The following is a 13741-nucleotide window of genomic DNA, read 5'->3' as shown; positions in this document are numbered from 1 at the left end:
TTATTCAGGGCACATATGTTAATAATTTTTGTATCTTCCCTTTTTTTATCATAAAATGTCCCTTTTCATACCTAGTAACTTTTTGGTTTGTTTTAAAGTCTATTTTTTCTGGTATTAGTATAGCCACTTCAGCATTCTTATGGTTTCTATTTGCATGATGTATATTTTTTCACCCTTTTACTTTGTACACATTAGACCTTTGAATCCAAGGAGTGTCTCCTATAGAAAACATTTTTTAAAACTCAGTTTGACAATATCTGCCTTTTGATTGTACTGTTTAATTCATTTACATTTAGTTTACTCCTCAGGCCAGGTCCCCATGGGAGGTGGGGCTGCGTGCGGACGCATGGCGAGCGTGCTGACGTCCACGAGCCCCGCCCCCACGGGGCCACCCGCAGGCGTGAACCGCAGCCTCGCGGCGCGGAGGGCAATGAGACAGGCGCCAACGGCCGGCGATGCGGCGCGCAAGGAGGCGCGGGAGGGGGCGCGGGAGCGCGGCATCGAGGGGCCGGCCTAGCTGGGGCCCGTGGCCCTGCGTCTTCTGGCTGCGACGGGGGTCCACCGTCCGCAGCCACCGGGCGGGGGGCTCCCGAGGGGCCGGGAGGCGAGCCGGGGCCCCCAGGCGGGTGTGGGCATCGTGTCCGCAGCCAGCGTCCCCGAGGCCGCGCTCGGGCCATGACCACTCGGTGAAGTTGCGCTGCGACAGCGCGGCCGACTTCTTCCAGCGCTGTGAGGACCTGTGCGCGCTACAGGACCCGGTGCCTCTGCCCGCCTTGCGCGCTTCCCTGCGGGAGGGCCTGCTGGACTTAACGCCGACCGCCTCCGCGGGTTGGAATGGGCGCCGCTCCTGAGCACCCTCTGCCCCTGATCTGTATCCAGAGCTTCTTCCAGCCACGGCTTGGCGAGACGGGTTTGTAGTTCCCGCTTCCAGGGGCTCTCGTGTGGGCGCTGCGAAGCGGGGTTTTAGATGGTGCAAGGTGGAGGTGGGCACTAGAACCGGTGCCCAGTGCCCGGCTGTGCGTGCACTAGACGGGGCGTGTGGCCTAGGACTCCTGCCGGCTCGGTGACCCCGGCCGAGTGCCTTAAGGCTTCTAGGTCTCAGTGTTCTCATCTGTAGCATGGGCTTAACAAGACCTACTCTCTGTGGCGGTTACAAGGACTCACTCTGTTAATGCTTGTAGACTCTACAATGTAGAACACTTAGCACAGTTTGGAGCAAAGTTAATTGTTGCACAGATGTTACCTGGTCTGTTGAATGACTTTTGCCTGGTACAGACCAAAGCGATTAGGAAATGGATATATCCCAGCTTCATTTCCTTTCCATTAAAACAGGGCTCAGGAAAAAAAAAATTTTTTTCAATAGTCGTATCATATAGTGGAAAGAGCACCGGTGTGAAGGCAGCTTAGGGTTTGAATTCCAGGGCTTATGCTCTCTGTGGCCTGGGCAGGTTTCTTTTGCACTACAATCCCCGCACTTGTAAAATGACATTAAAAACCACTCTTTCTGTGGGTTCTTAGAATTAATTAAGCAGGTTATGTGTGTAAAGTATCCTGGCCCTTGAATGACTTGTCAGAACTAACGGCTGCTGGAGACGATGCTTCTGCCCTAGGTCATCTCCCCTTCTACTGGGCGGCAAGTAAACACAAGCACAGTAGTCAGTGCTCTGGAAGAAGTGAGTTCTGGTGCTGCAGAGCACAGAATCTTTTTTTTTTTTTAATTTAATTTTTATTTTATATTGGAGGATAGTTGATTTACAGTATTGTGTTAGTTTCAGGTGTACAGCAAAGTGATTCAGTTATACGTATATCCATTCTTTTTCAGATTCTTTTCCCATACAGGTTGTTACAGGATATGGAGTAGAGTTCCCTGTGCTATGCAGTAGGTCCTTGTTGATTACCTATTTTATATGTAGTCGTGTGTATGTGTTAATCCCAAACTCCTAATTTATCCCTCCCCCCGACCTTTCCCCTTTGCAGAGCACAGAATCTTGGAAGGGAAAGTTCAGGGTAGGCTTCTTGGAGGTGGTGCCATCCATTCTAAGGATATGTAGAAGCTCCTGGGGTGGCAGGAGGGAGCAGTGTGTGTCAAAGTTTGAGAAACATAAGAAAATATGGCAAAACTAAGGTACAGGAGTGGAACTCAGGGTTTGGGAAAGAAATGAGAGTTGATACTGGAAAGCTAGTGGGGCCCAACAGAAAGGGGCCTTGTTTGTCCTGTCAGAAGTTTGGATGTTTATCCTGAAGGCTGTGGGAAACCCTAAAGAACAGTGAGATGGACTTCTGGTTTAGAGACTCACTCGGACCTCCATGTGGAAGGCAGTTGATTGGGTGCAGGGTGAATTGTAATCTAAGGGTCCCACTTAAGTTATAAAAGGTTGGACTGGATTTTGGAGATCCGAGAGAGAATGCATGAGACCTGGTGACCAGTTAGAAAAGGGAGGGCAGCAGGCGTGGGTGACAGTTTACAGCTGCATCTTTTTGTGAGATACAGAGCACAGTAGGAAGGGATCGGGGTGGGGAGAGGATCTTACTTCATCCTCAGTGCTTTAGAGGGGCCTGGTAGACGTGTCTGGGCCCAAGGTACAGATCTGGGCTTTTTGGGAGGACAGGTATTTGAAGGCATGGGAGAGACTTAGGTTACCCACAAGAAGATCCAAAGAATCATAGGTCTGAGAGTTTTTTAAGTGGGTATATTTGAGGATGTTTATAAGCTGAGAGAAAATAGCCAGCAGAGGAAGGGTGTGAAGATCTAGGAGAGGAAATTATTTTTCATTTGTTTTCAAAAAGCTGAATACTTACCGTGTGCCTGGCCCTTTTCTAGGATCTGGGGTTCACACCATCTGTTATCTCTTCTGCAAAGACAGTTCAACTCATCCCCTGGTGAAGAGAAGTCAGATTATTCTTTGCATCCCATTCAGGTGTAGGAACTGTTCTGTCCCTCTGAAGGGACTTTACTTAACCAGAGTAATAAGTTAGAAATCAAAAGAAATTATAGCTGGAAGGGACCTTAAAGGCCAGGGTACTTAATTTTGCCTAATATTTTACATTGAATGTAAGAACAATTTATTGCAGAGCCCATTCTCTTCAGAGTTCCTTCACTGACCTTTCTTTATGTCTTGCATGCAGTGGGTCTAGCTTGTAGATTTTGGCCTCCTCCTAAATTTGCTTCTTCATCCATATTCCATTTTGCCCGGACTATGGCAGAAGCTCCTGGGTGGTTTCGCGGCTCCTGGGCTCCATTCCTCTAAGTTCATCTGCCTACTCGGGTTGAGTGATCTTCTAACATAAAAAGATATGCTTAAAATAATGCTGCTAATGGCTTGCCCACACAGAGTTAGTGCATACTAGCCGCCCAGCGTGTGCTCTGCGCAGAGGCGTGTAGTCTGAACTGTGCTCAGCCAAGCCTCATGGTTCTCTTTGGCCCTGAGGAAGGGGAGCTTTTTGTGATCACTCCCTTTATCTAATTGGTCCTTCAGCAGCGGGGCGCCTTTTTCTAATCAACGGAGGCACCCTTACTCAGCCAGTGGTAGCCCCAGGCCTCATCACCTGTGGGATACAAGCCATGCTGTCTCCCAGGCTTGCTTCGGCCAACATCTCTATTTTCATTTCTGTCTGTTCTCACACTTGGACCCCTGGCCTTTAGTCATCCCCACCTGCAGTATTTACAGTGCCCAGCAGGTGTCAGGCTTGAGTGTCTTTGCACGGGTGCTCCCTCTGCATTTAATGCACCTCCTACTCCAACTGTGCATAGTCTCTTCTTTCTAGATTCTACTTCAGGGTTATCATGAAGCCGTCAGATATAACTTTTTGCCTCCATAGGAACCTCTGTGCATAAAGGTTATGGTTCTTTATCTCATGTGATTGAAATTTTGAGTTTACACATGTCCCTCCTTAGTGAAGGCTTTAAGGGCAGGAGTCATTTCTAATCCTTAGCACAGAGCAGATGCTTTTTTTTTTAAATTTTTTAGATGCTTTTTAATGATGATAAAACGTTTAAATCACTCATTTTACAATAATTTTGGTTTAGGTTGTGACAGAAATAAAGTTTACAGAAGTCGTGTTCCTGCGATAAGAAATAAAGGTGTGACCTTCCAGTTGTGTAAAGCTCATGAATGCTGTGTAAGTGCGTCGGGTGCGCTAGGGAACCTGGCACTAAATGGGCTAGTTCTGAGAGAGAGAGACTTAACTATGTTAACAAAGGTAAGCCTTCATTGTGTCCTGCCAACATTTGATAGTCGCTTTTGGGGCAAACTAAACCAATAAAAGTTTAAACTTGTTCTCCCCATTAAAGGGATTGAATAAATCAGCCAATTTGGTGCACCTGTGTCTTGTGAATTGTCCTATTGGAGATGGAGGTTTAGAAAGTGAGTTTCAGTCTTCTTTAAGTCTCTTCCCATCAGACTGGTCTCGTGATTTCCTACACACCATGTCACTTCCTGTCTACCTTTTCTTGGTGTTGTTCATGCCTGGATTGTCTCCTGTACCTGCTCAAACCTTGGTCCATTCTCATTTGTACCATGGAAGTTTGTCATGCTGGATGCTGTCAGAACTAATTTTACTTACGTTTGTGTTAAGCCACAAAACACACATTTTTTATATTTTCTGTTTTTTGTGTTTCTTTATATTTTTATGGTTTCTCTTCAAGAAATATTATGAGAAGGGAAATAGCAAGATGTAAAGAGCAAAAAAGTCATCATTCTCTTTAGATTGTTAGAACATGTATCTGCAATCATAATTGTAATGCACTGTGGTATGTGTTAAAATAGGCAATAAATGTAACATCCCGTAGGAGCAGCAAATTCAGTGGTGTTGGTGAGGGTGTGTCATGGAAGTAATCACAAAGCAGGTGACTGTTGGTTGGGGTCCTGAAACATTAGTGTGTTCCCTGTGTCCAGTAGTGGTCTGGAGGGGTCAGGAAGCCTGCCTTTCAGTTTGAGGGAACAGAGGGTTTGAGGTCCTCTCTCTTCTATTGCTCCAGTATACTGCATAGCAGCTAATAAAATACCGGGTTTATAGTTGACATTTAAATCGCTGATTGGTAATCCAGATTGGGATATATCATTGGAAATGAAAATAGGAAAAATCTTATTCTTTTTAGGCGTTTCTTTTTTTTCCTGTGTCTCAAAAGGTATGTAGTACTTTAAAGAGTGGTTGGGAATAAAGTTTGCAGTATTCAGTGTATTCAGTTCTAGTATCAAAATAGACGTAAACTGTTGCTGTAAACTGGAATAACACTTTGTTACTGACAAGTTTCCGAATGCATCAGTTCGTCAATTACCTGTTTGGGAAGATTGTAGTTAATGATTTTAAGACTGTGGCTATAAACCTCCAGTTGACTCAAGAAAAGCAAATAAGTCAAGATTTACAAATGTATAGGCTCTTCATCTTGTGTGTGTGGTTTTTTTTTTCCTTTTAGTTATTTGCCAAGGTATAAAGAACTCTATCACTCTTAAGACAGTACACTTCACGGGGTGTAATCCGACATGGCAGGGAGCAAGATCACATGGCCAAGATCTTAAAGGTGATTTTATGTTTAAACTTTCATGAAAACATATGTGATTGAAGCACATTAATACATTGACCCAGATGGCAGTTAAGTTTTGTCTTTTGGTACACGTGAGTGCAGCTTTCGTTCTGTTGACAGAATACGACCAGTGTTTAGTTTGGGATTCTACCATTTAGTAAAGATAGTCCACTTAATTTTAGAAATGAGAGATTTAATATATAATACATAATAATACTTTTATGTATTTTTAGTTACTGAAAACATTGACTGTGATACTGTGAAGAAACTAGGCCACTGTAGTCTTCAAGACTTAAATAAATCAACTGTTTATTAGCTGCTGTAGTTTATAAACTAATAAAAATCACTACATCAGCGATTTGTAAATACAGTTTTTAAAATAATGCCTTAACTTTACAGTGGTTATAATCACGGTATTTAGGCCTAAAGTTATTTAATACTTTGACATGAAGCCTTGTTAACAGGTTGGTGGTACAGATCAGGGATAGGTAAACTATGGCTGGTGGGCCAGATCCAGCCTGGTTCTGACTTGCTAAAATGCACCTGGTTTTGTAAAGAAAGTTTTTTTTGGAACATAGTTGCACCCATTGTTTACCATGGTAGTTGTGGCTACTTTCGCCCTATGCCAGTGGGGTAGGGTAGTTGCAACAGAAACTGTATAGCCCACAAAGCTGGAAATGTTTAAATTTTAGATTTTAAAAATTGAAAAATTCTTTGAGCCTATACAGGGCAAGTCCATTGACCCCTGGGGTAGAAAACAGTCAAGAACTTGGGTGCCTAAGCCAAATGGCCTAGGTTCAAATTCCCTTTCTCCCATTTCATAGCTAGTGACCATGGACAAATCACTTAACGTCTGTGCCTCATTATGAGGTTTAAATGAACTCATTTGTGTAAATAGTGCCTGGCACATACTAAGCACTGTGTAAGTGATTGCTGTTATTTCTCCTTGGAGCTTTTATAAGTTATTGTTAATAGAAAAATGACACTGATGATTTTCCTTTTAGAGTGTCAAAGGCACTTTGAGTCTTTTATTTTTTCAAGAATGTAACAAGACTGTTTTCATTTAAAGTCAGTGTTCCCTGTTACCAAAATTTATTTTATGAATATAAAGAATTGAATGTCTTGGGGCTTCCCTGGTGGCGCAGTGGTTGAGAGTCCGCCTGCTGATGCAGGGGACACGGGTTCGAGCCCTGGTCCGGGAAGATCCCACATGCCGCGGAGCAACTGGGCCCGTGAGCCACAACTACTGAGCCTGCGCGTCTGGAGCCTGTGCTCCGCAACAAGAGAGGCCGCGATAGTGAGAGGCCCGCGCACCGCGATGAAGAGTGGCCCCCGCTTGCCACAACTAGAGAAAGCCCTAGCACAGAAACGAAGACCCAACATAGCCAAAAATAAATAAATTAATTAATTAATTAAAAAAAAAAAAGAGAATTGAATGTCTTTAAGACAATACGTGTGGTTAAATGTTAAACCATTATTTTCCCAAGGCACATCAAACTGGCTCTGCATAGTCCAGGCCTCTAAAGTTTGTGTGCATACCCTAGGGAGCATGTGAGATCCATTTTGTAAATATAGTTTTTAAAATAATGCCTGGGACTTCCCTGGCAGTCCAGCAGTTAAGACTGTGTGCTCCCAATGCAGGGGGCCTGGGTTCGATCCCTGCTCAAGGAACTAGATCCCACATACACGCCGTAACTAAGAGCCCACATGCCACAACTAAAATATCCGGCATGCCACAACTAAAGACTCGGCACAGCCAAACGAACAAACAAACAAATAAATAAATATTTTTAAAAAATAAATAAAATAATGCCTTAGGAGTTAGGAAAAGAAAATATTAGAACCTATTTACCTTTGTATCATTTAAAAAATATCTGTGTAGTTTATAATGTACATAAATTACATGTATAGAACTTCATGTATATAATTTGTTAATAAATAAGATGCATATTAAAAAGTTTTCTTTGGGTTGCCCAGTCAGGTGTTTGGAGACCATTGGAGGACAGAATGATGACATTTAGAGCCTCAGCAACGATAGAATTTAGAACCAATTCCCTGACTTAGAAGGTAAGGAAAATAATTCATAGACTGTAATTGAGTTGTCCAACTTTACGTAAGTGTTCAAAAGCAGGTCATCCAGTGGCTGGAATCTAATCACTGACCGACTAGAATCTGGGTCGCTGGACTCGTAAACCAGAACTGACTGTTTAATTTCTCAGGTTGATTCTCCTGGCATATATGCTTGATATGTGTGTGTGTAAATCTCTGACATAATAAGCCATACTCAGTAGGCACACACTGTTTCCTTATTCAAGCATCGTAATTTCATCCCATTAAATCTTTGAAGTATCAGACTACCAGAAGGCATGAAGAAACCGGGGCTGAGAGTCTTCATTCCAGGAGACCTGATCTTGACTGTATGGCTGGTTTGAGGCGCATCACTCTGAACTGCAACATGCTCATTGGTGACCTGGGTGCAAGTGCTTTTGCAGAATCTCTTAGTGAGGATTTATGGCTTAGAGGTGAATTCTAAAATTGAAAGTATTGAATTTTTAATATGAGATATGCTTAGCATGATACTGTTGTGATAGGATTTTTTTTAAAGCCTCATTTTTCTGTTAGCTTTTATGTTGCTTTTAAACTTTCTCTAAGAGTTGCATATATTCTTTATAGAAAATACAGAGTAACAAGAGGACAATTACCTGTAATCTTAATACCCAGACATAATCACTGTTCATTTTGGTGTATATATTTTCAGTCTTTTTTTTTTTCTATAAATATATTTGTACACTTAGGGATTACAAAAATAGAATTGTAGTATACTTGCTATTTCATATTCCTGCTTTTTTCACTTAATGATGTATCATGTAGTATTCCATCGTATTGATGTCCCATAGTTTAATCAATACTTTGCAATTAGATTTAGACAGTTTGCTTTTCCCTGTCAGAAACAATGTGAATACGTTGTATATACATCTGTGTGTCCATTGGGATTACCTCTGTAGAATAAGGTCCTAGAAGTGGAATGACTAAGTGTGACATATTTTTAAGACTTTCGATACACATTGCCAAATTACCACCCAGAAATGCTATGCCAATTTGTAGTCCACCCCAACAGTGGATGTGAAGCCTGCCTCTCACAAACACTGGCTTGTAGCACTTTCAAAAAACTGTAAAACTACAAAAATGAGTACCTCTGCCTTTTTCATGCAAGTGGGATTACTCCAAATTTGATAACTTTTTTCCGTTAATTTAGTATGAGCATTTTAGCAAGTCAGTAAATTTGCATCTACTGCATCATTTTTTGGGACTGTTCAGTGTTCCACTATATGAATATGCCACAGTACACATAGCTTATCCATTCTTGTATATAAGCTATGTCCAGTTTTTCAGTTACAAATAATACTCTGATATATGTCCTTACCTATATCTCTGACTATTCCTTTTGGTTAAATTCTTAGAGAGTCATTGGATTAAAAAGGTATACACATTTTAAAGGCTTTTGTTACAGAATCTTGGTTTAATCTGATAGGAGAATAACCACAGTTTGTTTTATTTTGTATTCATTTGATTTACTCGTGAGGTTTACCGGCTGTTTGTATTAATTTGGCTAGCTGGTTAATTACACCCTGTGTCCATTCTTCTGTAGTAAGAGTTTGTAAGGGTTGTATCATATCCTGTCAGATCCATATGTCTGACTTGCTATTTCTGTGTGTTGTGGGGTGTTGAAAGACTCCGGTTATTTTAATGTGATGGTCCACACAACACTTAAAAGAAAGACTCATGATAGTTTCCTTTCATGTAATATTTTTTAATACCTGTGCTTTTGTGATGATCCCTTTGGTTTAAATGAGTAGGTTGTTCAGCCCCAGAACTACTAGAACTCATGATCATTTGTTCTAGTTTTTGTCTGACCTGTTACTCAGAGAGTTCTTGACCATCATACTTTCATGATAGGTTTTTAGTATGTAGTCTCTGTTCATACATTCTTTGAATTTGTTATTTTGTGTATCCTCTTAGACTTGTCTTTTTTGCTCTAAAACTAACAGTTGTTACATTTCTTCTATTTTATTTTGTTTTCCCCTTTTAACTAGTTTCAAGTGTGATTTGAAGCTCAAGATCATGATCAAAAGAATGCAGTGCATTTCTGAGCTCCACCAGTTTTTGCTTGCGAGGTTTACACTGCCACTGCCGCCCTTGCTAATTCTGAACTGAGATTCATTTTGTGATGTTTTTTGCTCATAGGTTATATATAGTTATTCTTCAGTTCTGTAATTGTAAAGTATGTTGGATGATTTATTGGTGCTAAAGGCAGGGTTATCATTGCACATCCAAGAAGAGGTTTGTTTTGTTTTGTTTTTTTTCTTTATTGGAGTATAATTGCTTTACAATGGTGTGTTAGTTTCTGCTTTGTAACATAGTGAATCAGCTATACATTTATATATACCCATATCTCCTACCTCTTGCGTCTCCCTCCTACCCTCCCTATCCCACCCCTCTAGGTGTTCACAAAGAACCGAGCTGATCTCCCTGTGCTATGCAGCTGCTTCCCACTAGCTATCTATTTTACATTTGGCAGTGTATATATGTCCATGCCACTCTCTCACTTCGTCCCATCTTCCCCTTCCCCCTCCCCGTGTCCTCAAGTCCATTCTCTATGTCTGCGTCTTTATTCCTGTCCTGCCCCTGGGTTCTTCATAACCATTTTTTTTAAAAAATTCTGTATATATGTGTTAGCATACGGTATTTCTTTTTCTCTTTCTGACTTACTTCACTCCGTATGACAGACTCTAGGTCCATCCACCTCACTACAAACAACTCAATTTCGTTTCTTTTTATGGCTGAGTAATATTCCATTGTGTATATGTGCCACATCTTCTTTATCCATTCATCTGTTGATGAACACTTAGGTTGCTTCCATGTCCTGGCTATTGTAAATAGAGCTGCAATGAACATTCCAAGAAGAGGTTTTTAAATTGGATTATGCATTATGTGTGTGCGTATACGTTTCTGTTTTTCTCCATACCCAAAATTACAAACCTGCCATGGCTGGTCTTGTGCAGGCCTCTTCCACATGTGAGAAAATGAGAGTTGTCTATATGTTAAATCTGTATAGAGTTAGCAAGTGACCTTTTGTCTTTCATCGAAAGCACTTGACCTGCAGCAGTGTGGCCTCACCACTGAAGGAGCAAAGGCTTTACTAAAGACCCTTGAAACCAACAGAACTCTGGTCGTTTTGGATATAAGAAAAAATCCACTTGTTGATATGTGGTCACTTTTTTTTTTAATTGATAAACACATAGCAAAACAAAAAGAATTTGTTCACGTATTGACAATTTTTAAAACTTAATGTGTTGAACTTTCCTCATCATATACAGTAGGCCCTTGAACAACGTGGGGGTCAGGGGTGCCGACCCCTACGCAGTTGAAAATCTGGGTATAAGTTTATAGTCAGTGGTTCCGCATCTGTGGATTCAACCAACCTTGGCTCATGTAGGACGATAGTACATATTTATTGAAAAATATCCGTGTGTCAATGGACCCGCGAGGTTCAAACCCATGTTGTTCAAGCGTCAACTGTACTTTTATAATGTTGCACTTCCCTTATGTTTTTAGCAGATAATGTACTAATTAAAGTGAGTTATACCTTTAAATTGTTCTTATCTCTACTCTGAATAGAGGTGAACCTAGATACTAAGCCTGCTCCTACCAAGAGCATTATTTCCTTCTTGTGTAACCTGTGAATTCTTGCAAGGAGTACATTATTCATTTGTCAGTTTCACAAGTAATTTTTTTAATACCTTCTGTGTGCCAGATACGGGTTTAGGCACTAGGGATAAAGTAGTGAACCAGACAGACAAAAGTCTTGCCCTCGTGGAGCTTACATTCTAGTGAAGAAGTTCAGATAGAAATGAGTAAACAGATAAGTAATATAATTTTAGACAGTAGGAAGTGCAGAAATATTGTAATGTAAGGAGAGTGAGGAGGGGCAGGTAGGACTCCATTGGATAGGTTTGTTAGGGGACGGCTTCACTGGAGAAGTGGCATCTGAACGGAGACCTGAATGAAGAGAGGAGCAAGCCGTGGAAGATCTGGGGTAAGCACATTCCAGGACAAGGAGGCAATGCGTATGCAGGCATGTAGGTGGGTGGAGTATTTAAGGGAAAGCAAGGAGGCCAACATGACCAGAGTACTGAGTGAAGAAGAGTGTGGTATGACATGAGGTCAAGGAGCTAGCCAGGGGTCTGATCTTGTAAAGTCTTGAAGGCCAGAGTAAAGATGTGGATTATTCTAAATGAGTAGAGGGTTTTGAACTGGAAAAAGGCATGATCCAAATAGTATCTGAATAAGGTGACCTGGTATAGAGAATAGACTTGTGGGGATAAAGAAGAGAAACAGGGAGACCAGTTAGGAGACTATCACAGTGGTCCAAATAAGAGATGTTTATGGCTTCGCTTAGGCTGGAAGTTTGGAGCAAGTGAAAAGTGGTTGAATTCAGGCTGTGTTTTGAGGGTGTAGCTAACAAGACTTGCAGATATATTAGATGTGAGGTATGAAGGAAGTAGTAACAAGGAGACAAGTCGTTGATGATTATGTGTACAACTGGGTGGTATCACTTAGAAGAAGGGAGCTGATGGGAGGAGCAGCTTTTGAGGGAATATCAGGACTTTGGTTTGTTATCTTAGATGCGCTTTAGGTATCTAAGTGTCTGGACAGTGCTCAGACTGTACTTTCTATCCAGAGGTATCCAAAGCCACCTTAGATGCAAAATGTTTAAAGTTGACCTCTGCTCCTGCCAAAATAGTAGCCACTGGGGGCAGTCTGCAAGATGGCATCTTAGGTTTTTGAGGAAGAAATTAGAATACACAAAGGGGGAAATAAGTGTATTTAATTTTATGGGAAAAACAATAATTAGTTGGCTTTTGGTTTTAAATGGAAATAGCCACTCATTGGGAAATAATTACTCTAGTTTCAATTTATTTTACTTTAGATCATTCTGTGATGAAAGCAGTTATCAATAAAGGTCTCCAGAATGGAAGGAGTGCCAAGTCAGAGGTATGTAACATGTTTTAGTTCTCTTGGAAGAATTTCTCTTTAATGTCTTGTTTTTCTTTCTTTCTTAAAAGAAAATTATCAAGGTACTTTCTGCCATCTTAAAACTAAGGTTTTAGTCAAATGAAATGGCTTTTCTGTTTTTGAAAATGTCATGTGATGCTTTAATTTAGGTTCCCAGAAATGCAGATTGAAAACCTTTTATTAACTTAAAATATCTTATTTTCCAATTAAGATCAAACCCTCATAAATTACCTGTAGCTTAAATGGCATATTTATCATTTCTGTCTCAGTACCAGCAGATAACTTCTCCATCGGTGAAGGAACCATCCAAAGCTGCTAGACAGAAAAAGAGAACTATAATTTTGGGAAGTGGTCGTAAAGGAAAAGCTACTATTAGAATTGGTAACTCTTTTTTTTAACGCTACTAGAACTTATGCCCCTTATGTTTTCCAGTGTGCTAAAATTAAAACAACCAATATTAACCACATGCATATTAGGAGGCCTATAATTATTTTGATACTTATGAGAATTTGTAGAATACAGATATAATAAATGAATTTAAAGAGATGTTAATATTAACCAACATTATTGTCTGGATTTCATAAAAAGTTTGTTATTTTGAAAATATTTCCTGGTTGATGATTACTTCTAATACTTTGCAATTGAAATTTGGGGTGCACTTTGATGATAATTTTAGTAGTGGTGCTTTTGAGGGATGATTTTGTTTTTTTATATGAAGAATTACCTTTTGTGCTATAAGAAGCAAAATTTCTTCCCAGTTCCAACCTTCCCATTGTTCCCTGCTTCTTTCTTAGAAATTCTTGCTGAAATTTTTGAGTCAGGCAATATCTTGTTTCTCTCAATGATAAAAAAAAAGTTGAAATATGTATTATCTTTATAAAAGACTTGTACAGACAAGTTGATTGACCTAGATGGAACATTTTAGAAAAACATTTTCTAAATGTTTACTGTAATGTATATTTAATTTTCCAAATGATAGTTAACCCAGGATTTTACAACTAAGCCTATAATTTTGTTACCAAATGTAATAAAAAGCTTTTAAAACACTTTAACAATAAATGGTATAAGTTTCACATTCTCCTGAATATATAAATTTGCTATAATTCACTTCTGATAATGTTTGTATTGTTTCTAAGAGAC

At 40.4% G+C, this 13741-nt stretch overlaps 1 protein-coding gene across 1 annotated transcript in view; it reads left to right on the top strand.

The window, feature by feature from the left end:
- Window positions 1-455: 455 nt before the first annotated feature.
- The window catches only part of LOC137759029 (centrosomal protein of 78 kDa-like), a 35067-nt gene continuing 21781 nt past the window's right edge, over window positions 456-13741 (top strand). Inside the window, 12 exon segments of the mRNA XM_068534951.1 lie at window positions 456-804; window positions 807-854; window positions 857-910; window positions 4028-4200; window positions 4292-4364; window positions 5417-5496; window positions 5498-5521; window positions 7872-8046; window positions 10675-10784; window positions 11669-11672; window positions 12516-12580; window positions 12871-12982. Of these exon segments, the coding sequence (XP_068391052.1) occupies window positions 456-804; window positions 807-854; window positions 857-910; window positions 4028-4200; window positions 4292-4364; window positions 5417-5496; window positions 5498-5521; window positions 7872-8046; window positions 10675-10784; window positions 11669-11672; window positions 12516-12580; window positions 12871-12982 (1267 nt within the window).

Source organism: Eschrichtius robustus, chromosome 2 (genome assembly GCF_028021215.1).
Source record: "Eschrichtius robustus isolate mEscRob2 chromosome 2, mEscRob2.pri, whole genome shotgun sequence".
In the NCBI taxonomy this organism is placed as follows: Eukaryota; Metazoa; Chordata; class Mammalia; order Artiodactyla; family Eschrichtiidae; genus Eschrichtius; species Eschrichtius robustus.
This window is presented reverse-complemented; position numbering and strand designations above follow the sequence as displayed.